This window comes from Rhamphochromis longiceps, linkage group LG20 (assembly GCF_057381845.1).
Source record: "Rhamphochromis longiceps isolate RC_006_pf linkage group LG20, R_longiceps_female_GT1.1, whole genome shotgun sequence".
In the NCBI taxonomy this organism is placed as follows: Eukaryota; Metazoa; Chordata; class Actinopteri; order Cichliformes; family Cichlidae; genus Rhamphochromis; species Rhamphochromis longiceps.
Window position 1 is genome coordinate 22,357,332 of NC_140576.1, and position 27,748 is coordinate 22,385,079.

At 40.4% G+C, this 27,748-nt stretch overlaps 2 protein-coding genes across 5 annotated transcripts; both read right to left on the reverse strand.

Annotated features, from left to right (window-relative positions):
* Positions 1 to 5,755: 5,755 nt before the first annotated feature.
* On the reverse strand, positions 5,756 to 11,045 carry LOC146645299 (putative G protein-coupled receptor 173). Of its 2 annotated transcripts, none has more exons than XM_085394592.1 (2): positions 10,058 to 11,045; positions 5,756 to 8,949 (listed from the first exon to the last, which is right to left on the reverse strand). In XM_085394592.1, the coding sequence occupies exon 2, from the start codon at positions 8,780 to 8,782 to the stop codon at positions 7,583 to 7,585; it is 1,200 nt and encodes a 399-aa protein (XP_085250718.1). In that variant the 5' UTR covers positions 8,783 to 8,949; positions 10,058 to 11,045; the 3' UTR covers positions 5,756 to 7,582. The 2 variants fall into 2 exon arrangements, with proteins under 2 accessions (XP_085250718.1, XP_085250719.1); XM_085394593.1 differs by lacking the exon at positions 10,058 to 11,045 and adding an exon at positions 9,052 to 9,328.
* Positions 11,046 to 15,379: 4,334 nt separating this feature from the next.
* On the reverse strand, positions 15,380 to 26,466 carry LOC146645300 (uncharacterized). Of its 3 annotated transcripts, XM_085394112.1 has the most exons (5): positions 25,311 to 26,466; positions 23,237 to 23,277; positions 22,196 to 22,284; positions 17,269 to 17,362; positions 15,380 to 17,142 (listed from the first exon to the last, which is right to left on the reverse strand). In XM_085394112.1, the coding sequence occupies exons 1-5, from the start codon at positions 26,174 to 26,176 to the stop codon at positions 16,415 to 16,417; spliced, it is 1,818 nt and encodes a 605-aa protein (XP_085250238.1). In that variant the 5' UTR covers positions 26,177 to 26,466; the 3' UTR covers positions 15,380 to 16,414. The 3 variants fall into 3 exon arrangements, with proteins under 3 accessions (XP_085250238.1, XP_085250237.1, XP_085250236.1); XM_085394111.1 differs by having other exon boundaries at positions 15,382 to 17,359; positions 25,311 to 26,465; XM_085394110.1 differs by having other exon boundaries at positions 15,383 to 17,362; positions 25,311 to 26,465.
* Positions 26,467 to 27,748: the final 1,282 nt, after the last annotated feature.

Here is a 27,748-nt window from a genome sequence, read left to right on the forward strand (position 1 = left end):
AACCCCGAAGAAGAAGAAGCAGCGTCCCAGAATTCATAGCGCAGCCCAGCGCAGTTTTCAACAATGGTGGCAGCTAGTTAGTTTTAATATTGCTCTTATTATTCTTTCTGGGTCACAAAATAAACATTTAACATATTTTCAGGCGAGAATGTAGCTGTGTAAACCTCAAATATCTGCTCAGTTTATCAAGACACCGCATATTTTCAAAAGCGCTCCGACGTTTTCGGAGACGTCTGTTACCCACTAGCTCGATAGCTAGCCGGGGGCTAGGCTAACTAGAGCCGTGAGAACACCGGACTCCCGGCAAATCTTTTTCAAACCCACCGCCGTCTTTCGCTACTCAGGTTAAACATGATATATGAGTCACTTAGATAACTTAAAAATGTAATTGTTTGGCTTTTTTTAGTATTTCATTTGTTCCTGAGTAAATCGGTTTGGCTGAGATTAAAGTTATAGTTTTTACACAGCTGAATAAACGTCAAGCAGACAGCTGATCATCAGAAGTGTGAGATGCTCTAGAATTTACTCCGGTGTCCTGTTATATTTTAGATAGCAAGGAGTTTATTAAACTTCACCGAAACAATCTGCAAATTTCATTAAAATTTAATAAACTATCATCTTGTCTTTATTTTTAGTTAGCACATACCTTAAACAGTTAAAGCTGTAAGCTAATGATAGTTATATAAGAGCAGATGCTGCTGGTGCAATAAGCTGTACGTTTTACCTCCAATGGATGGTGATCTGATTAGTCGACTAATCGCAAAAATAATCAGTGACTAGTTGACTATCAAAATAACCGTTTGTGGCAGCCCTAATGGAGAGCGGTAAATTCTTCTCTGGGTATAAAGGTCATCCTACCAACATGGTCTTAAAGACTAAAATATAACATAGTTCATCAATCTGGTGGCAAAATGCACTGGATAGATTGCTATTCAGTAAAAAGGACTAGATGTTACAGTCCCTGATAATGCATGGGGACTGTAACATCTAGTCCTTTTTACTGAATAGCAATCTATCCAGTGATCTTGACTTTTCTGATCTTGGTTGATTTTGCATTCTGCCTTAATGCTGAGTGAAATCGATCCCAGCAGGTGGCTGTCCCTCCCTGAGGGACGGCTGGTTCTGCCAGAGGTTTCTTCCTGTTAAAAGGGATTTTTTTCCCTTCTCACTGTCGCCAAGTGCTTGCTCCAACGGTGTTCTTTTCATTGTTGGGGTTTTCTGTTTTCTTTGTATTATTGTGGGGACTGTACTTTACAATATGAAGTGCCTTGAGGCGACTGGTGTTGTGATTTGACACAAATAAAACTGGATATTGAATTGAAATATCTCAAAAATCTCTATACCTTAAATATTTTGTATCACTTGTGGATGACTTTCACTTTGGTGATTGCCCTCTTTCTTTTGCTAATCTAATAAGAAATGTAATCAGATTCTTGATAACCATGGTTCCATATTTATAAGCCAATCCATTACATACACCTGGGCAACTAATTGTTAATGCAAATCTCTAACCAGCCAATCACAGGGCAGTAACACTTAGACACAGTCAAGCTGACATGCTGAAGTTCAAAACGTGTAACAAAATGGGGAAGAAAGATGATTCAAGCGACTTTGGACGTAATGTGGTTTTTTGTCCCAGATGGGTTGGTCTGGGTATTTCAGAAACTGCTGATCTGCTGGGTTTTTCCCACACAGCCATCTTTTATAGACAATCATGTGAGAAAGAGAAAATATCCAGTGAATGGCAGTTCTCTGGGTGAAAAAACCTGCTTTGAGTTGATAAAGGCAACAGTAACTCAAATAACAACACGTTACAACTGAGGTATGTAGAAGAGCACTGCTGAACACACACTACTTCTAACCTTGAAGTAGATGGCCTAGATAGCAGAAGACCACCCTGGGTGGCACTCCTGTCAGCTCAGAATGGGAAACTGAGGCTACAATTTGCATAGCATTAACAAAATTGAGTAACAGAAGATTGCTAAAACATTGCCTGGTCTGATGAATCTCAATTGCTGTTGCAACTGGGCTCAGAACTGGGTGTAAACGGCATGAAAACATGGATCCACCCTGCCTTGTGTCAGTGGTTCAGGCTGCTGCAGGTGGTGGTCTGGTGTGGGGAATATTTTCTTGGCACACTTTGGGCCTCTTAGCAACAACTGAGCATTGTTTAAACAACACAGCGTGACAACACCGAGTTTTGCTGCTGTACTCATCTTCTGACGACTGCTTCCAGCAGCATAAAGCGCCATGTCACGAAGCTCAAACTGTCATAAACTGGTTTCACAGTCACCAGATCTCAATCCAATAGAGGACATCTGCCATGTAGTGGAACAGGAGATTCACACCATGGATGCACAGCTGACAAATCTACACTGTGATGCTATCATGTCAACGTGGACCAAAGTCTCTGAGGAAAGCTTCCAGCATCTCGTTGAATCTGTGCTACAAAGAATTAAGGCAGTTCTATAAGCAAACAAGTGGCCAGTGAGTGTATCTTGTTCCAGTTTGGCATCAAATTAAACACTAGAACTGCTGTCACTTTTTAATCTGATCACCATGTTAGCATGTTGATATTAGCAGTGAATTTGAAGCACTGCTGAGTACTGTTATTAGGGAAGTTCCTTTATGTAAGTTGTCACAAATTGCTCACATTATCAATATAGTGCTTTTGTCAATACTTCCTCTTTCTTTCTGATCCTTTAACTGATGTTATTCTTCTGAGCATCCTGTGAAACATTTATCACACTGATCTGTATCCCAAATACTTTTTTTTTAGTCACTCACTCACGACGGCTATATTTGGTGTGGGACATAATTATTTGATCCCCTGATGAATTTGTAAATTTGCTCACTTACAAAGAAATGAACTCCAGTTTTCATGGTAGCTTGATTTTGATTTTGATTTTTGGGGGGAGTCACAAGAAATCAACCAAAAATCCTCATTACGGAAAAAGTTCTAAACTGAATTTTTGGTTGATGTTCTGTTTCACTCCATTAAAATGAAACAACCATATAATTAGAGTCTGTTCATTTCTTTGTAAGTGAGCAAACTTACAAATTCAACACGAGATTAAATAATAATTTCCCCCTCTTTAGATGTACAACTTGAAGACTCATAATATTTAAGCTCCACTGAAAACAGTGTTTAGTGGAGTTAACTCGTCTTTTCTGAGGAAGTGTAGCAACACTTACAGGCCTTTGTTGGTTGTGTGAGGTCAGAGGACTGGTTAGAATGGCCTCACTGGCCATGGTGGTGTCACGCTTGTTGATTATTTTTGTGTGGCTAGTTTAACTAAACATTAGTTGCTTTTATTTTAATTTAGATAATGTTTCTAAAATTTAAATGGGTGAAAATATTATAGAATTTGCAGTAAAAAGAACTATTAGAAAAAATAATATTAAAATGACTGCACACCCCTGCATTGGAAATCACTGCGCTCACAAATTGTGACTGCAGTTTGCATTGCAGTCTCTACACAGTGCAGAGAAAAGAAAGAAATTACCAAGTGAAAAAGAGATTGAATTAAAGTAATTGAAAAGCACAGCGTTCAAAGGAACCTGTAGTTTCAAAATTTCCAGCACAGCACTTTCACACGATTACATTCTTCTCAAGGTTGGTAAGGAGTTTGCGACATGCAAGTTTGGATACACTGCAAGGAAGGAACGCCGGCTTTGTTTGAAGCAGCCATGATAGGTGCTGATCAAAAACAAACAAACAAAAAAAAAGAGAATTGTCTATGAGGTCAACACAAAACTTCACCCGCGTGACCACATGTTTTCTGATAGGACAGTGCAACAAGGCCTATGCAGCACTCTGCATCCTCAGAACGTACAGCGGGCGGGGGTGAGCTTTCACAAATGAGTAATACCGCCTATGTTGTTGTGAATCTTGGAGAGAAGTGGGAATAAAACTAAAAATAAGCGCTTAGATGAATCTTCAGCATCAGTTCTGGGGAGACAGAGAGGCACAGTTGGATGCAACCTGTTAAACCTGGACTATTTAGAGGGCGTTCACACAATTGATGCTGCTCACTATAGAACCATCCTTTTCATCAGCTTGAGCACAGCAATTAAGACAAAGGAAATTATCTCTCATTCAAATTTAAAATATAGGCTAATTGTTTATCAAGACATTACATAACCACACAGTGACTGGATTTCAATCATGTCCTAATTACAACAATGAAGTATTTTTCTTCCAAGCCATCCATTTTCTTTTAACGTGTCAGAAGCACTTCTGTTGCATAAGGCTTGCTGTACATGTGGAATCTGTATGAGCTGGGGGTTTTTTTACACTACATTGATGTTTCTTATCCTGCAGAGGAGTTAACCATAAAGTATATCCAAAATTATTTTCTATGATCGTATGTCTACTATTCGTTTAGGATCCTGATACTTGTAGAGATATTGATCCAAATATCTTAACATGAGCACTAATTCTGCCTATTTTAAAATATAAAATCTTTTGAGGGATTAGATACCCCTTAAAACCCTTTCTGCAGTTTGCACAAAAGATTCAACAGCTGCCACTTGAAAACGGTAGGTGAAAGAAAAAGCTACTTTTAATTTACATAATTTATACAGCGGCCGTTTTTTCAGTTTTCTGCTGTATTAATTGTTATCTCTTAGAATACACCATACAATCTAACCAATACAGAAATACTAATGATTATGAAATTACTGCAACCCATCATATCCAGAGGTTACTCCTGTGCATGACCATTAGTATAAAAGAAAATAACACAGTATTCCACTTTCAAATGGATCCATTTCATTCATTCAGTTGAGTACACTTTGAACCTTAAAGATTAGCTTCGTCTGGTATAAACAATAGTTTATTGTGACCTTATGAACATCCTAGAGTTGCATAACGTGACCTTTGGTTTTATTGCAGGAATGTTTCATTATATTCAAAAAGGCCAGTTAGGTTTTTCCTTATTTTCTGCATTTATGCACTGTTACAATAGAAGACGCTCATATTAGCGTCAAGGATAGGGGTAGCATATTTGCAAGTAATGTCTGTGATCCAAAAGCTCAGGCTTCAACTGATCTAAATGCTCTCTTTCTTACATTTCTGCTACCTTTGGCTCTCTGTGATGTCACCAAGATGATGAACCAAGTATAAGATAAATAGGGATTATTTCTAACACTAAATCATTCAAAGCTTCTCCAGAAGCGGCTTTGAATAAACATATGGAGGTGGAAATGAGCATTTAAGCTGCCTTTTTATGAAGCATCATCCACATCATCATTCACTGATGCACTTTATGGGCCTATCAGGTGTTTTCAGTCCCATTTTGAGTTACAAACCCTCTCTGGCATTAAAACTGTGCACCAGGAGCTTCATGGTTTTTGGTTTTCGTGGCTGAGAAGCTCCTGCAGGTGTGACGTGTAGGTGGGCTGGTACTTTTGTCCATATATTTTATGTTTTCAGTTCTTTTTTTTGTGTGACACCTGTCTCCACAGGTCTGAAATGCTACTGGAGAAGAAAATCACAAATTTTTTTGACTGTATAGTGATTGTTGATCAGTGCTCAGTGGAGGGGATGACTTTTTCATTTCATCCAGTGAAGTGTACAATGATAGACCGATGTGTCATAAATTCAGCTTTTTTGTATGTGTTCGAGAACAACAATGGACACAGGGTGCAATTTGTGCTGCACAAACTGTTAAGTGGCCTATTTTGTGTAAAGTGCTGTCCACTGGGCCCGTGTCGCAATCGAGACAGGTCATAAATCAGAATGCATCAAAAGTAGAGTCTTTATTGATGAGTGGGCAAAAGAACCAACTCAGTTAAACTGTACAGTTACAGAATATCATCTCGCGAGGGAATGCCAGACGTAAAAATTATGGACCTCTGTTCACTTTTCACTTTTTCTTTCCATAACAACATCTGTACAAGTTGTAATCCCCAGTTTTGAATCTATGAAATGCAGTGGAATGCATGCTTAGTACAGTATGCTGTGCAAGTGTCCACATTTAAAAAAAATTGACTGCACGTGTATATCTATGCCTAACATATCGTAGGTCAGACATTTGTGTCACATGAATTGTAATTTGGAGAGACAATTCATTGTATTCATTGCCAGTTTTCATACACCACACAGATTGGGGGTCGTATACAACCTGAAGATGTTTGGATTTTGAACATACTGTGATCCAGACACTCAAGTGCTGGCTTTAATGTTCGGGGGTGGGGGGGGATATAAGATGGCACGGTAACATTCAAGTTTCATTCAAATTAAGTGCCACTTCATTTTCTCTTTTTTTTTGTATTCTGGTGAGAGCAAAACAGCACTTTAAAACATTCCCAAGATCGTCATTTGCAAATAAATGTACACTTCCTAATGGTTTTTTTTTTTTTTTCCAAATAACGTAATATACATCATCATTCAAGTCATTAAATCCTGTGGCCTGTTTTCAATGTACAACTGTTGTTTTCTAATTATTCTGTCTCCCTTTTTTTCATTATCCATCTGTATTTCACAATTGCTTGCACATTAGCATTAAAAATCCAGCTTAAAAATCCATTTGAAGGATAAATTTCCATATGATGAGATTGCTCAATTTTCCATGATTTTGAGACCACAAGATGAGGCTGCTTTCATATTGACTCAGTGTTACTGGAACCTTTTCTATCATCATTATTTCTTTCTGTCTCCTTCCACTTCCCTCTGCATTTTTTTTTCTTTCTGCCTTTTTTTTTTTCTTTTTCACACACATACACACAAATGCTCTATAAAAACACACAAACAGGAATATAGATTCCTGTACGGTCTATACAATATGAAATCAAGTCATATTTCAAAATAGTGTCATCTGCTTAACATGTATTGTTTACAAATAAAGGAAAACAGGCAATTTTTTTTTTTTATGATACAAAGAAACCTGACACGCCCTAAATCAAGTCCAAAAAAATCAAGCATGTTAGGGGCTTCTGGGATCACAACAGCTATTTAAATGTATCCAAGGTTATTGAGTCCACTTGATATTCTGCAGTCTCTTTTTGAAATACATGAAAAGGCGTCCAGGGTGGTCTATCAATCCATTTAGACCCTTTGAGTTCCTTGATGTGTTTCAGAGTTAGTAACGCTCTGATCAACACTTTCTATTCACAGTCCACGGCACATTTCTTCAAGGATTTCAAGCCTCTCTGTGTCTGTTTTGTGCCTTATGTGACACAGAAACGCATTCTCAGCTGAAAGCTCTGGGGCGTGTCCCTCTGAAATAAGGCAACGTTATTTTAAAATGGCATCTGACACACTTAGCTGGAGCGGTGATTGTTGTGATCTTTCCAATTTATTAATTATATAGTCCGTCATCAGCGGTGCACACCCTTAAAGTGTTACCAGGGCGTTTCTACTGCCCTATCCAAACCTTTGCAACTCACACATTTTTTCACATATAAACATTCTTCAGATATCGGCACTGTGCCTGCATTTGTTAGCAAAATTTGGATTTTGTTGTGCAAAACAACAAAACAGACACTGACACTTAAGCAAGGTGCATTGCAACCCTTCTGCTCTCCAAATTCCCCCTTAAAACGTGAAACATCCCCCTCTTTAGGCTCATTTTTAATCTCACATGATGCAGTAGGCCTCATCCTGGGGCAGGTGTTGTTTAGTCCTCCAGTAAGTAGGCAGATGAGCTCTCAGCACTTTCCTCAGGTCCTCGTTCAGCAGGAGGCAGAAGATGGGGTTCACTCCGGCCTGGGCGAAGCTCATCCACACTGTGATGGAAAGGTACCTATGAGGGATGGTGCAGGACTTTACGAACACCCTCCAGAAGCACGCCACGATGTACGGTGCCCAGAGGACCAGAAAGAGCAGGGTGATGGTGTAGAACATCCTGCCCAGCCTCCTCTCTGATCGCACCTCCTCCATCCCGAGCAGCCGCCGGTGCTGATTGTGTAAATTTTGCCTGATGCCCAACAGAGTAGGTGGCATGGGACCACGACCGAACCCTGCGATCCAGTTAGCTGCAGCTTGACCTGTGGCCCCGGGACCGTGGAAGGTCCAGTTCTGGCTGATAGCGGGCACCAGCTGGACAGGTTTCATCTTGCGGTGCCTGTATTCAAACAGCAGCAGCTTGGCGTAGAAGCCATGAGTAGCCAGGACCACCACAGCCAGCATGAGCATGAAACCCAGGGTGTCGTTGGTCTTCAGGTAGCGGTGTTCAAAAATGCACTGATCCTCATCACGAATGAACTTATAAGTCCCCACGTCAAAGACGGGTGGGAACGCCATGGCGACTGCCAGAGTCCACACCATGCATATGATGGCGGCACAGGTCCAGATGGTCATGCGTTTGGCGTAAAATCGGTGGTGGGCAATGGCAAGGTAGCGAGTGACAGCCACACAAAACAGCATGAAGGCAGCGTGAAAGCAAAACAGCACAGCCATAAAAGCCACAACTTTACAACTCAAGGCACTGTAAGTCCAGGCCGAGCTGTTGTGGACGGAAACCAGCACAAAGGGGAAGCAGGCAGCAGAGCGAACTGCATCGGCCAGGCACAGGTCCAGAAGAAAGAAATAGGGAGCCTTGTGAAGCGTCCTGTCTCGCAGGACCAGCAGGGAGACCAAGAGGTTGCCTACAAGACTGACACAGATGATCAACCCCAAGAAGACCAGCTTAAAGTAGGCAGACACATCTGTGGCAGAGATTCCTCCATTGTTGTTGCTGCTGTCACTGCTGCTGCCGCCCCTTGCTAGTCCACTCTGAGAGGCCAGCACAGCCAGCAAACTGCCAGGGCCGTCGATGGCAAAGCTCTGGTTAGCCATTCTTTCCCCTTCCACAAGAGCCTGCCTGGTTTGGGCCCCTTTAAAAACAGTACAGATCCTCCTACAGCCGTCGTCTCCCACGGCTCTCTCGTCTTTACAAGGAGAGGCCGAAAGGATCTTTTCTACAAGACAGAATCATCTTTCCTCTTTGTCCACAACCTCGCCACCTGCGAACAGAGACACACACACATTTTGAGGAACGAAAAACAGCACGTCTGACCTGCTCGTTAGGTCGAACACGCTCGCCACTAAATTGAAGCAAAGCTTACATTTAAACACAGTGAATATAGAAGTGCTGTGTTGGGCAACACAGTGGAAATATCTGCCTTCCTGTTTCTCTAAGGCTGGGATCAGATCAGCAGCTCTACAGCATGCCAGCTCCTTGGCTCTCTCAGTAATTACCTTGCTCGTTGCTAAGATACAACAGCTCACATACTTTGTGCAAGTGTGGGTGTTTGAGTGAATGCATGGGGGTGTACGGTGGGGGGTGGGCTGGAGCAGACACAGTACAACCGACACTGGGCATGTCCAACAAACAGGGATGTTGTAAATGAGCAAAGAACATTTTCTGCTTTCTCTCTGCATGCGTGTATGCGTGACAGTCGGTTAAAGAGCAGAGGGTGTAATCAGTATCATTCAAAGCACATAACAAATATAATGGCAGAGCACGGAGCCATTTGGGTTTTTACCGAAGGCCTGTGTGTGTGTGTGTGTGTGTGTGTGTGTGTGTGTGTGTGTGTGTGTGTGTGTGTGTGTGTGTGTGTGTGTGTGTGAAATGTGTTATGTTACTCAACAGGGTGATAAAACCACTGTTGCCATCACCACGGGCAGACATCAGTGTTGAAGCAAGGAAACGTAAACCTTATTCTGGGAATGAAAAATCAAATATAAACCAAATCTGAGACCTGCAAACTCATTTGTGGGTAGAGGATGATAACAATACTCAGTCGTGCTGCTTGTATGGGTGGGCCTTGTCTATGTAGGCCATGACACCCAATACGATTTGCCATAACTGTAAGCTTGTTTTCTTTTCTTTATTCTTTTTTCAATCATAGCAGCTCTCTGCCACCTTGACAAATATCATTTCACCTCATTAAATGGCTGCCATGGCAGCTAGGCCTGAAACACAGGGTGGAGTGAAAAACACATGAACAGGTGTCAAAATCACCATCATTTTTTTTTTATTGTGTGTGTGTGGGTGTATGTGTGTGTGTGACTGAGAGAGAGAGAGCGATAAAGAGATGGAAAGAGAGGGGGAGAGAGATAATAACCTACCTTTCATCCCTTCATTTTTGCATCCTTTCTTTCCTCACGGTAAAAAAAAAAAAAAAAAAAAAAAAAAAAAAGGGATCCCAGTCGCTTTGCTTCAGTGTTCGTTAAATGGAGAGAAAAGCACATAATAAAGCTGCATGGTCTTGCTGTGTGATCTCAGGCTCAAACAACACCTGTTATGCATAAATCCATCGCGAGGAAAGCGAACTGAGCAACATTTAATAAACATAAGACGGGCAGAGGCTACCTAATAATCAACAGCTGATCAAAAAAAAAAAAATCCAGGATGAGGACTGATGTAAAGCCACATTTAAAAGATATGCATACAAAAAACACTCTCTCACACACACACAAAAAAAATCCACCGCCACCCTTTTACATTTTCATGGAGAAGAAGGTGCTCATTTGGTGTCTGAATATCATCCGAGAAAACAGATTTTATGTTGCATCACGTCGAGGATGGGTTTCCAGAAGCCTAGAAACACACGCGGTGGAAAAATAACATATCTTGCTCTGTTCATATATCCAAATGATGTCAGATTTTCAATGCTTATAATAACCCACCCACAAACGTTAGAGAGGAAAAAAAGATCGCGCATCCCCTAAATGAATCGTCTTGGCGTTTATATTGACTAGTGGCACCAGGACAATTAGTCCACACAGACAACAGCCGCGATACGTCTCTTTTCCCCATCTTTCGGCGTAAAAGGCGATGTATTTACCCTGAACTGTTATTATGCAGTCTTTGTTTTGCTGTCCAGCGAAGGTGGACTACATCTTAATGGTCCAAAATAAAAGCCTCCGTGGCAGAACAAATACATGATTTTTGGACAAATCCAGCGACGGCACAGAGGGCTTCACATCGCAGACGCTGCCGAAATCAAATGAAAAAAAAAATAGGAAAAACAAAAACAAAAACAGCACGGCTGGATTAGGCGAATTATTCCTGAATAATCCCAATTATGGCTGCTTGCAAGGAGGCAGCTCGCACATTCGCGGAAACCGTCGGTTTTATTCGGAGAGAGAGAGAGAGCGGGAGGGAGAGAGAGAGAGGGGGAGGGAGGCAGGGAGGGAAGGAGGGAGGGAGACAGAGGCGGACCTGTGCAGTACTGTGGGCCCAATAACTTGAAAGTGATGTTCTCTGAATGACGTGCCAGTTTTGTCCAGTATGGGTGCACTGAGGAGCTCCACCTGTCAACTAGCTACGTCTTACACTGGTGCTCCTGTCCTCGGTGACAAACTGGGTTGACTGGAACACATGGGCCTGACGGGGTCCAAGGAATTCTGGGGGCTCTGGAAGAATATTGGGCCTCCTTTTTGAAAGTGGAAAAACATCTCATTTAAAGTTCTGCAAGAACCTAAAAACATCACCAGAACGAGCACACACAATTGATTCGAGGTGCCTTATATTTTAAGGCAAAAATCCTACAATAATACAAAATAAACAGATGAAACTCCAGCAATCATATGACCCCCTTTGAGCAAGCACTTTGGCGACAGTGGGAAGGAAAAACTCCCTTTTAATAAGAAGAAACCTCCAGCAGAACGAGACTCAGGGAGGGACAGCCATCTGCCATCTGGGGTGAAAACAATGGACACCAGGGGCATAATTTCCAGGGGGGTTAGGGGGGTTATGATCCCCCCAATAATCAGACCCAATCAAAATAAGCCCCCCCCCCCCCCCACCCCCACCCCCCCATGAAATTATGAATTATTCTGCATAAATAGGCTGTTGATTTTCTTTACTCATTTCAGGTATTACCAGCAAAATAGTTTCATGTTTAATCATCTGGGAATTTACCCAGATTTATTTATTTATTTAGACAGAGATCTTGACCCCCCCCCAATGTTCAGCACAAAGTTACGCTGATGCTGGTAGGTGTACAATATGTGAATGAACAAGACTGTGTTATGTGACCCATGATGCTGCACAAGACTGTAAATATAATTTTGTGTTTGATAATTTCTTTTATCAAAGTGGGGGGAAAAGACTTTAGACTTTTTATTAAATAAATGCTGCAATCCTACTTAAGTAGGTTATAGCGTGCAAGCTTTTTAATCAAAATATATATATATTCTAAATACTGAGTAGGCTAAAGTAAGCATACTCACTATGATCACTATTATTGATCCATGTATGTGTGTACATATATTTCTCTTTAATGTTCCAGCTGTTGATTATTTTCAATACTTATATATTGCAGGGTAGGTTGATCTATAATAATGCAGTTAATCTGCAGAATAATTCTAAACTAAAGATTTAATACTTTACATTAAACCTACACCTTAGTAAAGTACTTGAGGAAATGAATTTAGTTACATTTCTACTGTTCCTATCCATGCGCTCATCCAGTGGTGATGTAAGATTAGCAGTAACTAGTACTATGTTTCAAGGCAAATTATATTTCAGCTCATCCACCCCATGCTCCCGCCCCTCACATATCTGTTAACTAATAATAATAATAATAGATTGGATTTATATAGCGCTTTTCAAGGCACCCAAAGCGCTTTACAATGCCACTATTCATTCACACACTGGTGGAGGCAAGCTATGGTTGTAGCCACAGCTGCCCTGGGGCAGACTGACAGAAACGAGGCTGCCATATCGCGCCATTGGCCCCTCTGGCCCACACCAGTAGGCAGCAGGGTAAAGTGTCTTGCCCAAGAACACAACGACCAGGGCAGAGAGCCTGGGATCGAACCGGCAACCTTCCGGTTACAGATACGCTTCCCAAACCCCTGAGCCACAGTCGCCCCTGTTTAGTAATTAAAGCCATTTTAATGCATTTTCCTCCATTTACAATGGACCAAAAGTAATTAGACAAATTATCATAATTTTAAATACAAGGACTGTTTTAATAATTGATGGAAAATAATTTCCAGTCAAGAACTGTCTGAAGTACAGAATCCATGAATATCACCTAATGCATCATATCCTCCTGGATCTGCCAGGCTTTTACTGCGGTTTCTGGTTGTTTGCGCTCCTAGTTTTATTTTTAGGAGCTGAAAATCATGCTCTATTGTATGGAAGCTTGAAATTGCCACTCATGAGTTAAAATTTTGGCTGTTATGTCAAAATTTTGAGTCAGGTATTGCAAAAGTTCAACTTACTAACTCAAATGTCTGAGAAAGGTTTTAAACTGAAGTTTCAGTCATAGCTGGTGCCACCCCATACCCCCTTCTGGATACACCTCTGTTTACGAAATATCTGCAGTTAAAAATATATGCTCAACTACGGCTGGGAAAAAACACGTTTCACCATTATTTATTTATTTTTTATTATTAACAAGAGTTCTCACTCTGGGATGCACAGTTTAACATGTTAGTTAGTTTTACTAATGTATATTCTGCTTTTTTGTTTCTACATCATTCATGGTAATGATGAGCTACTTAGGTTTAAGTTTTAAAAAAAGAGTTTTACATGTTACTGCATGAAATCTAATTATCTGTCTTTAGGACCTTGTTAGCATTACTGTTTGAATATAAATATACAAATAAATAATTTGATTATCATTAATACAACAATTTGAGTTTTTAGCCTCACAATGAGTGTCCCAGATTTTATTGTGAAATCAGCTGCCCTTTGAAAATGGTAACACGCTAACCAGCCAAACTATGTAAGCTGATTATACTAAATGTGAAATACATGTCAAATATTTTTGACATAAAACCTTTAATTTATATTACTTTATTTAGTTGTATTACAAAACAAACAAAATCAACAGGTTAAAACCATGTGAAATACCCCAGTGTTTAAAGAAAAGTGCATCAGCTAAAACAAAATAGGAATTAAATTATGAAGGCAAAGCTAGCTAATATTATAATGAGCTTTAATCTAACGCAGCATGTAGATGAATGTAATCAGAAGCTTCAGTTTGTCATTTCAAACATATAAACAGAACTAAATGTTCACCAGGCACAAACAGTGCTTAGTTGAACATTGACAGCAGCGCAATGCTGAGGTTAGATATTTAACATTAAACATTAAGGCCACCTGAAGGTCACAAAAGGCCTTCTGTTTCTTTCTGGCAATGGCAGATGCCATAAGATGCCATCATCTGTTACAGAATAAAGTTCTGGGTCTTTGAACACCAGTGTACAAGTAAACCAAAGCAGAATGAAAATGATAAATTAGAATTTTTGTATCCATTTAATGAGGCTTATTAACTTTCTTTGATATTAAACAGAGGTGACATGAAATACAGTTATTATAAGTGTTAGGATCATGGATCCTTTGGTTGAAAAGAAGCTCAAATGTTTTCACAACACTGATGCATGATATTAAAAAGCCTTCTGAAGGACAACAGTCAATAATAATGACAACTATATATTAGAGGCTCACAGCTTTAGGCGTACAGCCTAAAAATAAGTGCACAATACTGAACATCGAAGCATTTCTTTTCATTTGTTTTTATCCTCCATTTAATAAATGTTTTGAGGGGGTTTAACGAAATCTGTGGATCTGGGAAATGGAAACGTCTGAACAAAAAAAATTAAAAAAGGACTAAACGGGCAAATATGTGTGAAATGATAACTGTGATGGACCTGATAAAACCAATAAACATTCACAGGCCACGCTTGGAGGAGTACAATGACAAGTTAAAGGAGGGGTATTATGGAAAATCCGATTTGTCTTGTCTTGGAGGATTTCACTGTCACAGACAATATTTAAATAAAAGCTGGTACTCCTGCTGTTGCAATTGCTTCTCGTGATGAAATACCTCTGTTCAAACAAGCTGAGGGTGACGCCACACCCTGGGTGGAAAACGATGCCCTTCTATCTGCTGTTTCTTAATATTGCCACAGCGCTCGCAGATCTCCTTTTGAAATCACTGCTTAACATGGACTACCTGAAAAAAACAGTAATTATTCCAAAGGGTGGGTCTTATAAAATTCACACCAGTTATCCTGCTTGGGACAGCTTTCAGATTGCCTAAATTTTTAATGTTTGACCACCACACAAATTAGTCACTCCTGCTATTTTCCCTGCAAAAGTCTGCAAAATACAAATGTGCTTGGATGAATACGTCAGTTTTAAGGCTAATGCGTAATCTGCATATAATCCACAGAGTGCCTAACATCCAAGGATCAAAAGTTTAAAGTTATTAAAGCTTTATTTGGCCAAAAATGAAGATAAAATATTAAGACTAAGTCCTAAATATAAGAAGAGGTAGACCTGACGAGAGGTGCCGTCTTATCGTATAACATCCGAGGAGATTTCCAGAGAATTTTCAGCCTTCAAACACTGAGCTCATCTTACAGTGGCCAGTGTATACTATAAGCTGCCATGACTTCAGTGCAATGCCTGACCTTTGGCTTCTATCCGCAGCTCATGTTGCTGTCTATGTATTTCCACTTCAAGCAAAGCTGAACACGCTCGAGTTGTGGAGGCGCTGAAGGCTCTGATGTTATTTTAAAGGTGTGTCAGTGCCTTCAATGCGATCTGTTCTGCACCGCAGTGTCATTACTGTGCATAAAGCTGTCGTGTTGTTCGTGTTTGTTCTGCAGACTGCATGAAAAGAAAAACACAGATAAGCAAAGACACAAAGTGGTACAGGATATGAGACCATGTTTAATGGCAATACACTGCAAAAACTTTCACCACTCCAAACGTATCAATCAGTGCCTCCGTCTGTCTGTGAGATTGTCTATTATGTTACGAGCTGAGTGCTGCGCTACAACAAGAATAATATGCATTTACGAGCAAGAAGGAAGACCTGTGAAATGAAAAGTGCCACGGTGAGGTGAACAGTTTTCCACTTGTTTTGCTGTCGCTCAAGCGGCTACCATTTCCGTCTTGTTTTCACTAAGTATTAAGGCAAAAACACACACACATGACCATGTTTTTCTTTTGCATTTTGTAAACAAAATCCCATTTTTATAGTAAGTCTCTTATATTTACCACTAGGGTAATCTTTCTGTTGTTCTTTTGTTTCGTTTTTGAAGCGATAACGACTTGAAATTCACAAAAGTCAAAGTCCTTAAACAACAGGCTTTGCTACATTGACAACAGTGAAAGTGCATTGTGATAGTGACTAAATAAACTAGAACATAACACCACAGAGACTCTCCACATGACAAGAAAAGGTTAGTGATTAGTGATCACTTACAAAACAGCTCTAATACTACACTGTGCTTTAATACTAGGTTCACAATGTTGTACAAATGGGGTGATTATTATTATATCTATAGAAAACACAATGTGTACGAAAATATCGCCATAATTACTTTCTCCTTCTATTTGACTTTGCATAAAATAAGCATAACTTCAAGAGGACTTTGTGTGCATGTTGCTTAGCTTGATGGCTTATTTTAAAACCATGAAAAGGCACTTAGCTTGACAGAAGATTTGGGGCAAAATCACAAACGGCACAAAACGAAAATTAGTCCAATTAGGAAGAGGGCAGTGGGTTCCTGCAACACTATCGAGAGGGAGACAACTCCACTCAGAAATATGACAGATGGCAGAAGATTCCTGTTTCTGTTATGCTCAGACTGGGGCTCGGAAAACTCTGACGCTGTGCTTGGTTCATTCTCTAATGACGTATCGGGGGAAATATGTGCAGCTTCTTCCTTCTCTTCCAAGGCTGAGACAGACTGAGTTACGTTTTCACTCACCTCAGTGACACCTGTACTCACTGAGGTGTTCTCTGGAAGCTCGGGTGATGGTAGAGCTTCACCTTCTGCTTTCAGAGATGTCTGAGTCTCAGCCACGGGAGACAAAAGTGCAAGCGTACTGGCTTCATGATTTGCTGCAGACCTGCTGGAACTTTCTGATAATCCTTCAACAGGTTCGCTCATTCCCACAGCAACGTCTCGCTCAAAGCCCTGTGTCACACTGGGAGTACAGGCACGCTCAGCAGGCAGTTCAAGGCAAGGATGACTGGCTGGTTTTTCTCCAGCTCCATCCTCTCCTGTTGTTGTCTCTGTGGCAGGAAGACACATGCAAGATGCTTCTAAAGGGATTTCCTCTCTGCCAGTCTGGGAGATGTCTGATCTGGGTTTGGAGTCTCGTTGCAGAAAAGGATGTGAGGCAGGCGGCGGCGTAGAGGGACTACTGTCTACGCGCTCCTCAGACGTCTGGTTGCCTAATTCACAGTGGAGTCTGGGTAAAGGCTGTGACTTATTTGGCTGGACTGATTCGCTGGCACAGAGTACAAAGGATGAATTAGTTTGATGTGTGGTTTGGGAAGACATAGAAGGAAACTGTTCACCTGGGAATACAGTGTGAGCGGACAGCGTGCCATCGTCAGATGGAAGCTCTTGGTTGGGTGGGACAAAGGGACCAGACGGGTGAGCTGCGATCTGCTGAAGTAAAACAGCAAGACAACAGTGATAGCTAGGAGACAAAGGAGGAACATTTGTATTCCACATTAACATTGCACGCTGAGGGAAGAAAAGCATTATACTGCATACTAATGCTTTTCTGTGAAAAGGAACTCATGCTGAAGTTTTAGCTGTGAGGAAATGCAAACAATTCATGAGCAGTATGAAGAGGTGGACAGGAATCTTTTTTTAAAATTATGGGGGAAAAAATCTCCTTCCTTCAAATTTCCCTCCCAGGAGGGCAAAACAACGAATGTAGTTTAAATATTCCTTCCTTTAAGTGAACTCGACACGGCACAAGTGAATCCAAAGGAGAAGAAAATTGGATCGGTGCAATTTTCTTAATTATTTTCTCCTCAAGTTTTCCCACGTTTACACATACTGAAGTGAGGGTGGCTGTTTGAACAGCAGGGACTGGACCAAATGTAATGCCTAAAAATACTTATTTACATTTTAACAGGATTTTATTCAAAAAAGGAAAATAGCCATTAGCAAATAATGGAAAAGGAGTTTTCCCTGCTATGAGGCTGCCCTGACAAACATTCAAGGTCATATTGAGATGAAATCATTGCAATATAAAACCAAAAGACAGACAAGAAAAACAGCACCAAGAAGAACATATGCAAAAGCTGGACACATAAAATATGAAAACGGTAACAGCTGAGATAGGGCAGGTGGGTTTTAGTCAGCAGAAAGTAGCTAGATTCTTCTATTTCACAAAAATCATATAATTGTGTATAATGCAATATTTGTTCAGTTAATCCAAAAAATGGATTCTACTTTCCAAGAAGGTTTTTAATTTGACTTAAAAGAATTTTATTGTTGATTTTTTGTAAAATGTGCAGCTGAATCATTTAAGATCACTTTGTAGACCAACAATCTATGACTAAAAAGCTTCAGGGAAACCATCAATTCAAATAAAGGAGTGCTAATGAGATCAGTGTTTTAATGCCTTTGTGTAACTTTAATGTATTATACAAAAATTGGGGTATGAGTTTGTTGGGAATTATAAAGCCCAGATTCTCAAAACCTACGGAATGATACAAGGAATGATGGGAAATGATGTTCACCTTTATTTATTTGTGGGGTTTTTTTAATGTTCTGCTAAAAGGAAAAAGCATGCATGTGATCACTGAGGTGAAACGTGAGAATGAGCCAGGACAGCGTAACAGACACTTTTGTAGTATTGTGAGATATTAATATCAGATCACACGTTATCATGTTATTCTGTTAGGAGGTGGAGTGTGAGAATTTTTTTATCAGGGCTCTAGACTAACTTTTTGACATGGGCGCACCGGTACGCCTAACTTTAAAAATTTAGGCGTACCGGCACAAAAGTTAGGCGCACTCAAATTTTTCAACCGCATCGCTTAACACCGCAGTTTTACATGTGCACTTTCTTTGGGGGGGGAAGTCCATACAGACAATATTAATTTCTAAATTATTAACTAACAAACTTGTGCTTAAAGTGCTTTGTCAATATTGTAGAAAATGTTAAAAACTTAATCATCATCTTGGCCTCCTCTGACGACCTGTTTGCTGCTGTCTGCTGCTGAAAGGCCGTGGGGAGAGGGGACACTTGGGCAGTGCATTTACTGCAGCATATAATGTGTTTTCTGGATACACTGTGCTTTTTCAGCATTCAAATATTGATGGCACCGTGTCAGAGCACTGGCTATGAATTTCAGACAGATCAGGCCTTAACTTAACAAAAAAGTTATCAATAGTTCTTTTCATCTTTTCTTATTACCCACAGCTACAGTACATCCACTTCTCTCAGGCCTAGGCTGCTCACTAGGGCTGAGTATCATCACTGATTTCTATAATCCATTCAATTCCGGTTCTCAAAGTCCTGATTTGATTCAATTTAGCCTCAGACAGTCAGAAATATTATAATTCTGATCATTTATCAGTACTGATACACATGAGACTTCATCAGAATTGTGAAAATCACAACAGATGCCTTTGTGTGAAAGTAACTGAGAATAAAACACAGGAAAACATGAAGGAGATTTTCCTGGTCTGGCTTTTTATAGCAGATAACCTTAAAAATATTCTGCAATTTTGCATAATTTTAAGAAATTTAAATTTCTTCAGTATTGAACAGCAGAAATTAGGCTTTCTTGTCCGAGGTCATTTAAGTGAAAAAAGAAAAAGCGCTGTAAACAACGCTAGACTGGTGGGTAATAAGCGAATGAATAATGCAGAAAACAGATTTGAGACGGGAAACTGTTCCTGAAGTACAGAGAGAGAGAGAGAGAGCTGTGCAGGAAGTGTGATTTTTATCGTGGTGGAAGCAAAACAGCAAAAGTCAGAGGGAATTCATGACGACATTGATCAAATGTGAAGCGCAGTTTGCTGCTTCTTTTGCTGCAGGCTCGGTGAATTTTGGTTGGAGAGAGGCAAAACCTGCAGCTCAGAATCAGCGCAAAAAGACGTAAACACAGCGCGGACCCGAAGAATCGCTAAGCTCCGACAGCGTGTCCGTGTTCAGGCCGTCGGGTGAGAAAGCCGAGAAAGACGAAGCTGATTCTGATGTGTTGGGTCCGCTCCGTGTTTAGGTCTTTATGTGGAATCCGTTAATGAATTGATATCGCTTTATTCAAGCTACTCACCTCTCTCTTCCACCTGCACTTTCAACTGGACCACGGCCAATCAGAGAGGTCCCGCCCCTGACTATCTCTGATTGGTTTAGTCCACGATAGGGGCATAATGTGTGTCTGTTGTTGACCACACGGAGAGTTACAGAGATTTTTTTTTTGTTACCGGAACAGTTGGTCGCACCTGTGCGACCAAATATTTATTTTTAGTCGCACCACTGAAAAATTTGGTCGCATTTGCGACCAAATTGGTCGCACTCTAGAGCCCTGTTTATGTTATGCAGAACTAATTAAACTTTCCCTTCTAAAATACACAGTTATTATGGAAGCTGGTATATCGATTTCCACAGAAGCATTTTTGCTCCATTGCCATGTTTTCAGTCTTCATGCTAATTGTGCAGCAAGTCAGATGAATATATACCCACTGACCACTTTATTAGGTATACCTCCTTTTGCCTTTAGAACTACCCTAATTCTTCATGCCATATATTCAAAAAGGTGCTGGAAACATTCCTCGGAAATTTTCATCCATATTGACACGATAGCATCACAGATCCATTACATGAATCTTGCTGTTCCACCACATCCCAAAGGTGCTCTGCTGGACTGTTGACTATTACAGTACAGTGAACTCGTTGTTGTGTTCAAGAAACCAGTTGTGGCTGTGGTGTAGAAAAGATGCATAATTGGTGTCAAAGGACCCAAGACAATGTTCCCCACAACACTGCAGGACCATCACCACCAGCTGAGCTGATGATACAGGGCAGGATGCTTTCATGTTGTTTATGGCACATTTTGGCATAAACAACAACAGTAGACCTGACAACATTTGTCCAGGTTTCTCTCAGTTTCCTGTTTCTGTCATTGTTAGCTGACATATGCGGCACCTGGTGCGGTCTTCTGCTGCTGTAGACCATCTGCTTCAAGATTCAATGCACTGTCCATTCAGGTGTTTTGTGCATGCCTTGGTTGTAAAGAGTGGTTATTTGCATTATCACTGGATAGTTTCTCTTTTTCTGATCAATCTCTAAAATCCCTAGAAATGGTTATGTTGGAAAATCCATGAAAATCAGCAGTTCTCTGAAATACCATCAACAACCATGCTACATTCAGAGTGGCTCCCCCCTCCCCATTCTGATGCTTAAGCAGAACATCTTGACCATCTTGTGTACATGCCTAAGTTGTGTTGCTGCTATGTGATTAACTGATTAGATATTTGCAGAAAGTATACCTCATAAAGCGGGTTTTAATGATAAGATACTTGAAGATTTCATGAACATGTTTAAAAACTCCAAGCAATGAAATAAAACACATTTTTGTATCATCCATATTGGTTCCGTATTCAGACTTAAAGGCACAGGAGCACTACAATCTCAGAAGAATGACTTCCCACTGGGGGAAATCTTTTTTATTATTATTATCCCACATGAATGCGCAATATACACAATATGCTTTTCTTTATATTCCTGAATTTTCTTTATTTTATTTTATTTTTTAATCGCTTCCTTTGAAGATATCAGCATGGTTACAGTGGTTCAGTTTTCAGTGGTTCAGTTTTCCTTTTTTGTGCACCACTGTGTGCAATCTAGCACAAATATTAGCACCATTTCCACATAAAGAAAGCTAACAATACATCGCAGCACAACAGTGGACATCAGTACTGTTTCAAACAATGGAAGCATAGAAGATATTAGATGTGATCACATGTGGGTAAAAAAAATATTAGTGTCCTGAGTTACGTAAAAGTACAAGAGATGTGAATTCAAATTAAAGTGTGCACAAACTTGAACAGCATGCGTCATGAATGTGATGAGAAACTGAAAAAGAGACATACAGCAGTAAGAAGCGAGACGTTACCTAAGTTGTTGCTGAAGCTTCAATGAGCTGTGAACAACACAAATAACCAAGCCAATGGTGATAAGGTTCAAAAGTTGATCAAACATGTTTGTTATGTTTTATTAGATACATGGCTTGTCTAGAGGGATAAAGCACTTAGCCTGGTAACCTGTTAAATGTGAATTTGTCAAAAATTGCATGCAGATAAAGATCATTTTAACCAGTCCAACAAGTAATTTACTGAATGTGTGTCCTCTCTTGGCAGGTGAGCCAACATAGGAGCAAGTTCCAATCAAAACGGATTGTTTTAAACTTTTGAAGGATGAATCAGTACTCCTCCTGGTGGCTTACAATCCCCATTCTTTTACTTTACTCTTACCTCTACATCAATCTCCGGCTTTACAATGATGGGACACACAGGCGTAGGCCGCAGAAGTCCCGGACGAGCCTCAGAGGTCCCTGCTTCTTCTGTAATTGTAAACCAGATGAAGAAGTTATGAGAATGTGTTTAGTAAGTTATGTTAATCAAAAAATAAAATATGTATTTTTTTAGCCTGGGTAAATACCTCTGTGACTCTTGGGTAAGTCTACCTGGCGGTAGGAATATTTACCTAATAATGATATATGTTGCCACTGAGCTGGATTGTGGCAAATGTGACTTTTTCCTCTGCTCTCTAGTGCAATTTATATTATAGTGTGCCCACTTATATAATCAATAATCTAAGGGAATTAAATGAAACTCATCTTCAGAACGTTATGTGTGAAAATCACAATAGAAGGGTCTGTTTCTGAATCTTCCTCCCCTCACACCCAACCAGTCATAGCAGATGGCTGCCCCTCACCGAGCCTGGTTCATTCAGTTTCGTTCTGTTTAAAGGGGAGGTTTTCCTTCCCACTGCCGCCAAATATTTGCACATAGGGAGTCATCTGATTGTTGGTGCTTTCTCTGTATTATTGCGGGGCTTTAACCTTACAATAATAAGTGCCGTGAGGCAACTGTTGTTGGGATTTGGCACAATAAAAATAATAACTGAACTGAACTGAACAGTCTCATGCTTGTGACAGCATGGAAACATTGATGGTGTCCCAAGTGTTAACTAGCTGCACACTTCTATTGATTGGTGGATTTAGACTGTTGAAAGAAAATATTTCTGGCATGAAACTGCTCACAAAAGGTTTGTGGATTCAATTTCATTTTTTTGTAGCAGAAAGCATTTTCCCTTTAGTCCTATTTTATCTAAGAGAAGGTAAACATTTTATCAACCCATATCTCCAAATGTGGGCAATAACTGCCAAAGCAATCTATATAAATAAACAGTTCAAATCTGAGCTGGAGTGAACTTGTGATATCCCCACTATGAAACAGGATAGTCTTATATCCATTTTAACCCATTTTAATAGTCCTTGCGCCCTTCTGTACCTTCTTCCTTTTCCAGTTCATCCTCTGAATCATTGTTCATACTGAAAGAGATGAGAGAAATTTGGGTTATAAGAAATACATGAAGATGTGACAAAACCATTGAGTAGTGCACACTTTAGATGCAAATGTAAATGTGTTTATTATTGTATACACGCACAAAGCGACACTGCACAGAGGCTTTGTCTGCCAAGACACAAACAACGTAATTGTACATAGTAAAAATATGTAGTGTAAGAAGGAGTATGCAGTCATTTTTATTCTGACTGAAGCCTGAGTAGATTCCATATGGTGGGTCAGGACTTACTATTTTTGTGTTATTAATATTTAAAGATCATTTTGAAAAAAACAAAAAAAAACAAAAACAAAAAACAGTGTTATGAGCAAAAATAAGGAAAATATTTCCCTTTAATCTTTCCATTATCCCTTTTCAAGATTTGAGAAGTAACTCTGAGAGATTCATCTGGCCCAAGAAGACACCTCAGTCACGTGTCTAGTCCAAACCCCGATCTTAACCTAACAGAATAAATAGTGCTTGATCTTTTTGTGTGGGTAGGTGTTGTACATTAAAGACTTATGTAGATAAAGTAATAGAGCTGATTCTGTTAGCACTACTTAAGGGCCGATCTTCAGATATGACATTTTTTGACTCGGGTCAAGACGAAAGCTCGACTAATTCAGCCCCAAAACTCAAGTAAAACTCGAGCAAAACTCAGCAACTCGTAGTGCTCAAGGCAGATGACACTGAATCAAAAGGACATCACTACTCCACACAGGTGTTTAATATTTGATATCTGTTACTTCAAGTGGAAATGTTTTGGCTAAATGTAGTTAATTTCAATAGTATGTAATAAATTTGCATGTCTAGACTTGTTTTATCCCATAATAACCTTTCATCTTACTGGCTGCCTTGTTAATATGTTAAAAATCCAATTATCAGCTGACTTCAAAGCACTTAATCAACCTGTAGTGGCTGTTATGGTGGGAGATTGATACAGATTCTGCTCCCAAACCAACTTCTTTTCAATCAGTGACTCATCCATCCCTAACAACCCATCTGGTGCCTTCCTTCCTCCCTCCAAACAGCTGCAGTGGATACCTACATGACAACTACATCACTTTATATTCAGCTTACTGCTTTTACACGTCCTCACAAGCTTGGGCAACACAAGCTTGTGCTGCCCAAGCTTGAACATTGTGAGATTTATCACAAACTTTCATGTTGATATTACAGTAAATCAGGGGATTAGCTGAGTTTAATGGAGTAGCGAATGAAGCAAAAAGGGTCTGTGTGCCAGCCTTTAATTACAAAAAGGAGAGGAGCCAATCCGTTCCTTTGAAATGGTTTTGCTCCCCTGATGACTCCAATAGAAAAGGTCAGAGGTAAATTTTAGTGCAGGGAAACGCCACGGCTGAAAACGACACCTGCCCTTTTCCTATTCTGAATGCCTCAGACACCGCTGGGTGATTGATACACTGAGCAGGGAGTGTTCTTCCAAAAATCTCTTCCTGTACCTTGCTACAGGCTGTAATTGTAAAAGGTAAAACTAGTAATGGGAAAACTTTGTGAACTCATCTAGGTAGCTTTCCTGTTGTCCTTGTACTTTGATTATGCAACAGACCGAACCACTTTTCTTATGAACAGCCTGCTCTGTTTGAGTTCTTTCTGGGCTAGATGCACTCTCTGGGCAGAACCACTACATTGAGCTGAATACTCATTCCAGGCATAAACCTCTCAGTGAATTAGTAAGCAGGTATAGTTTTGTAGCTGTTGCACAGCCCCTACCTTTGTGGCATCCGTATCTCTTTTTATAATTACATAACTAATATAGAAATTATCCCTTTTTTTCAGTAAAACCTTTTTGGTCTATGAGCCTCCGCATTTCTCTTCTGATTAATAGGATGGACAGCTTTTGAGGACCTTAAACTGACTGAGGCTTGATGGTGACCTTATAATTCTGTGGATGTTTCGGATAAAAGGCATGGGAGGCAGAGACTGGGCAAAATATTACACAAATACCCTTCTAAGTCTTTGTCCTCTGGGGTGTCTAACTGACAAGTGTGACAGGAAATGTACCTGTAAGCTTTTGGAGGTTTCAGGATACTTTTTATTTCCTGTGTGTTGATGTTTGTATGAGCTGAATCATCTTCATAGGTCAGGAGCAGAGTCACCACATAGTTCATAGAGGAGTTATTAGCCCAGTAATCACCATCAGAGGTTTCATAGCGTACAACGAACTCAATGCGAGAGCCATGTGTGGTATAAGGTGGCGCAAAAGACAGCTTGAAGGAGAACTTGTCAGTTTCTCCATCGTGAGATCCCGGGACATACTCTGCTGGGTGATCAAAGTAAGTGGCCCAATTGTCCATTGTCGATCTGACATAAACTGCTTTGTGGAAGGAAATGTTCAGCACTCGTATTACCCCTGTGAAGGCGAGAGGATCGTTCTCAGCTGGAGACATCTGCTCAACCTCCACTTTATTGGTGCGCACAGCCTGCAGCAGAGCATTACCGGTGGGTGCATGAAACTCTGGGAGCACATGATAGATCGGCTCTAGCTCAGGCTTCCGATACTTTGCCTCCTCTTCGTCCCACTTTGCAATAGAGTCTTCATCGTCCGAATCAAAGGCAACAAATTCCTTCACATCCACCAAATCCCCACCTGTTGTGTCGGCAAATGACACTCTCTTCCCGGCGGACAGCGCCAAGTGGATCCGCATATACTCAGCGGTCTCATCGAAAATTGACGCACCTCGCTTTCTGGGCACCGGGGAGCATCTTGGGATGAAGCGGACGTCCTCGGTGTCATCATCATCATCGTCGTCATCATTCTGGTTATCTTCGGCGTCCATTGGTGACCTACTATCTGCGTCCTCGCCTGATTTGCCTGTTTTTATCGTTTTAAAAAGACCCTCTTGGCTTGGTATAGTCAAAAAAGACATTTTTTTTTAATTATTTTTACAGACGTAAAAACTCAAAGGAGCCGAAGACTACATATGGCGTCTCTAAAGAGCTACCAAACACTCATGATTTGCGCAGCTGTGGTCAGTGATGATCCAGCGCTGTCGCTGCGTAACGCACAGTGCCTCTTCAGTCAACGTGTGGCGTTAAATGTCACCCATGGAAACCTTGTCTTTACTGCCAGCCCTTGTGATAGTGTATCCCCTGGTTTTACATGACTTTATGCACGGCAGTTTGACTGCTGTCGTTGAAGCACCAGCCCCTAATTTTAGCACTGACCTACCGGGTTTCCATGCCCTAAATTTGTTGATAAGTTGGTATAATCCTGCGGCTCCCCCTTGTTCTATTTGGTTCGGCCTGGCTCTGCGCCTGCTGCTGGAAATAGCATATTAATGTCATAAATGCCAGCGTTGGAAAGACAGGCTGCATGCGTATTTATTGAAACATCTTTAGAGACAATCAGGTGGGAATTATTATTTCAAGATGGCGTCTCCAAATTCCCTCTCTCCAAGCCTGAATTCATCGAAGACTCAGTCTGTGATACATTATGTTCGTTAGAGTTTAGGCCATTTTAATTCCACCACACTGGGGAAAGTTTTGCCATTCAGTATGAACAGCTGTCAGTGTAATTTAATACCAGTCCAGTTGTAGCAGTGGTTGAGATGGTAAGAAAATCTAAAGTATAACCCATTGTGATAAAAATATGAAATTATGCAAAGATTATTGATTGGACTTCATAATACCGCCCGTATTTTATTGTACAGGCCGTGAAATACGGAGCCTAAGTAAGTAAGATTTGAGAGCTTGCCAAGAACAAAATTCTCAAAGTGCAAGGGTATCTAGGGGGGTGATATATTTACCTAGGAACACTTTGTAGTTGATACAATTCAGGTTTTCACAGGAAAAAAATTACACTGCCAATAATTTTAAGAAATGTATTATTTCCAGGTATTTTAGCAGAAAAACACTAATTTTCCAGCTTACACTCTAAAATCACTGCACTTTTTGTGGCTTAACTTGGTAATGCAAGGTATAAATTTCAATTATACCTTGTATTGGCGTGCATATAGCAGAAACAACAAACACCAGCACGCAATGCAGACTATGGCCTCTGTAATGATAAGACCGTATGGACCTGTGCCCTGTGATATTTGCCGGTGTAGCAAAGGGAGAACAGTCCTTATCACATTTTATATATAATACAAATGGAGAACTCAATAGTGGAGCATCCATGATGAACATTATGGCATGCTATATTTATAGTGTAAGATGGGAAACTTTGGGGGGGGGGGGGGGGGGGGGGGGGGGGGGTTCTGCTATAATACCTGGAAGCTGAGCATTACTTAATATTACTTTTAATTGCTTCTTCTCTGTAAAAACTTGAATTGTTACCTCCTTATTTTAATACATCTACTGCCAAGTATTGCTAGGTAATTGTAATTACATTGTAATTCAGATAAAATACATAGCAATCTCATTTAATTCTAGTGTAATCACACCGTTAGTTGTGGGCTGCATTATGAAATGCTACAAGATAATCTTATAATTCCGAA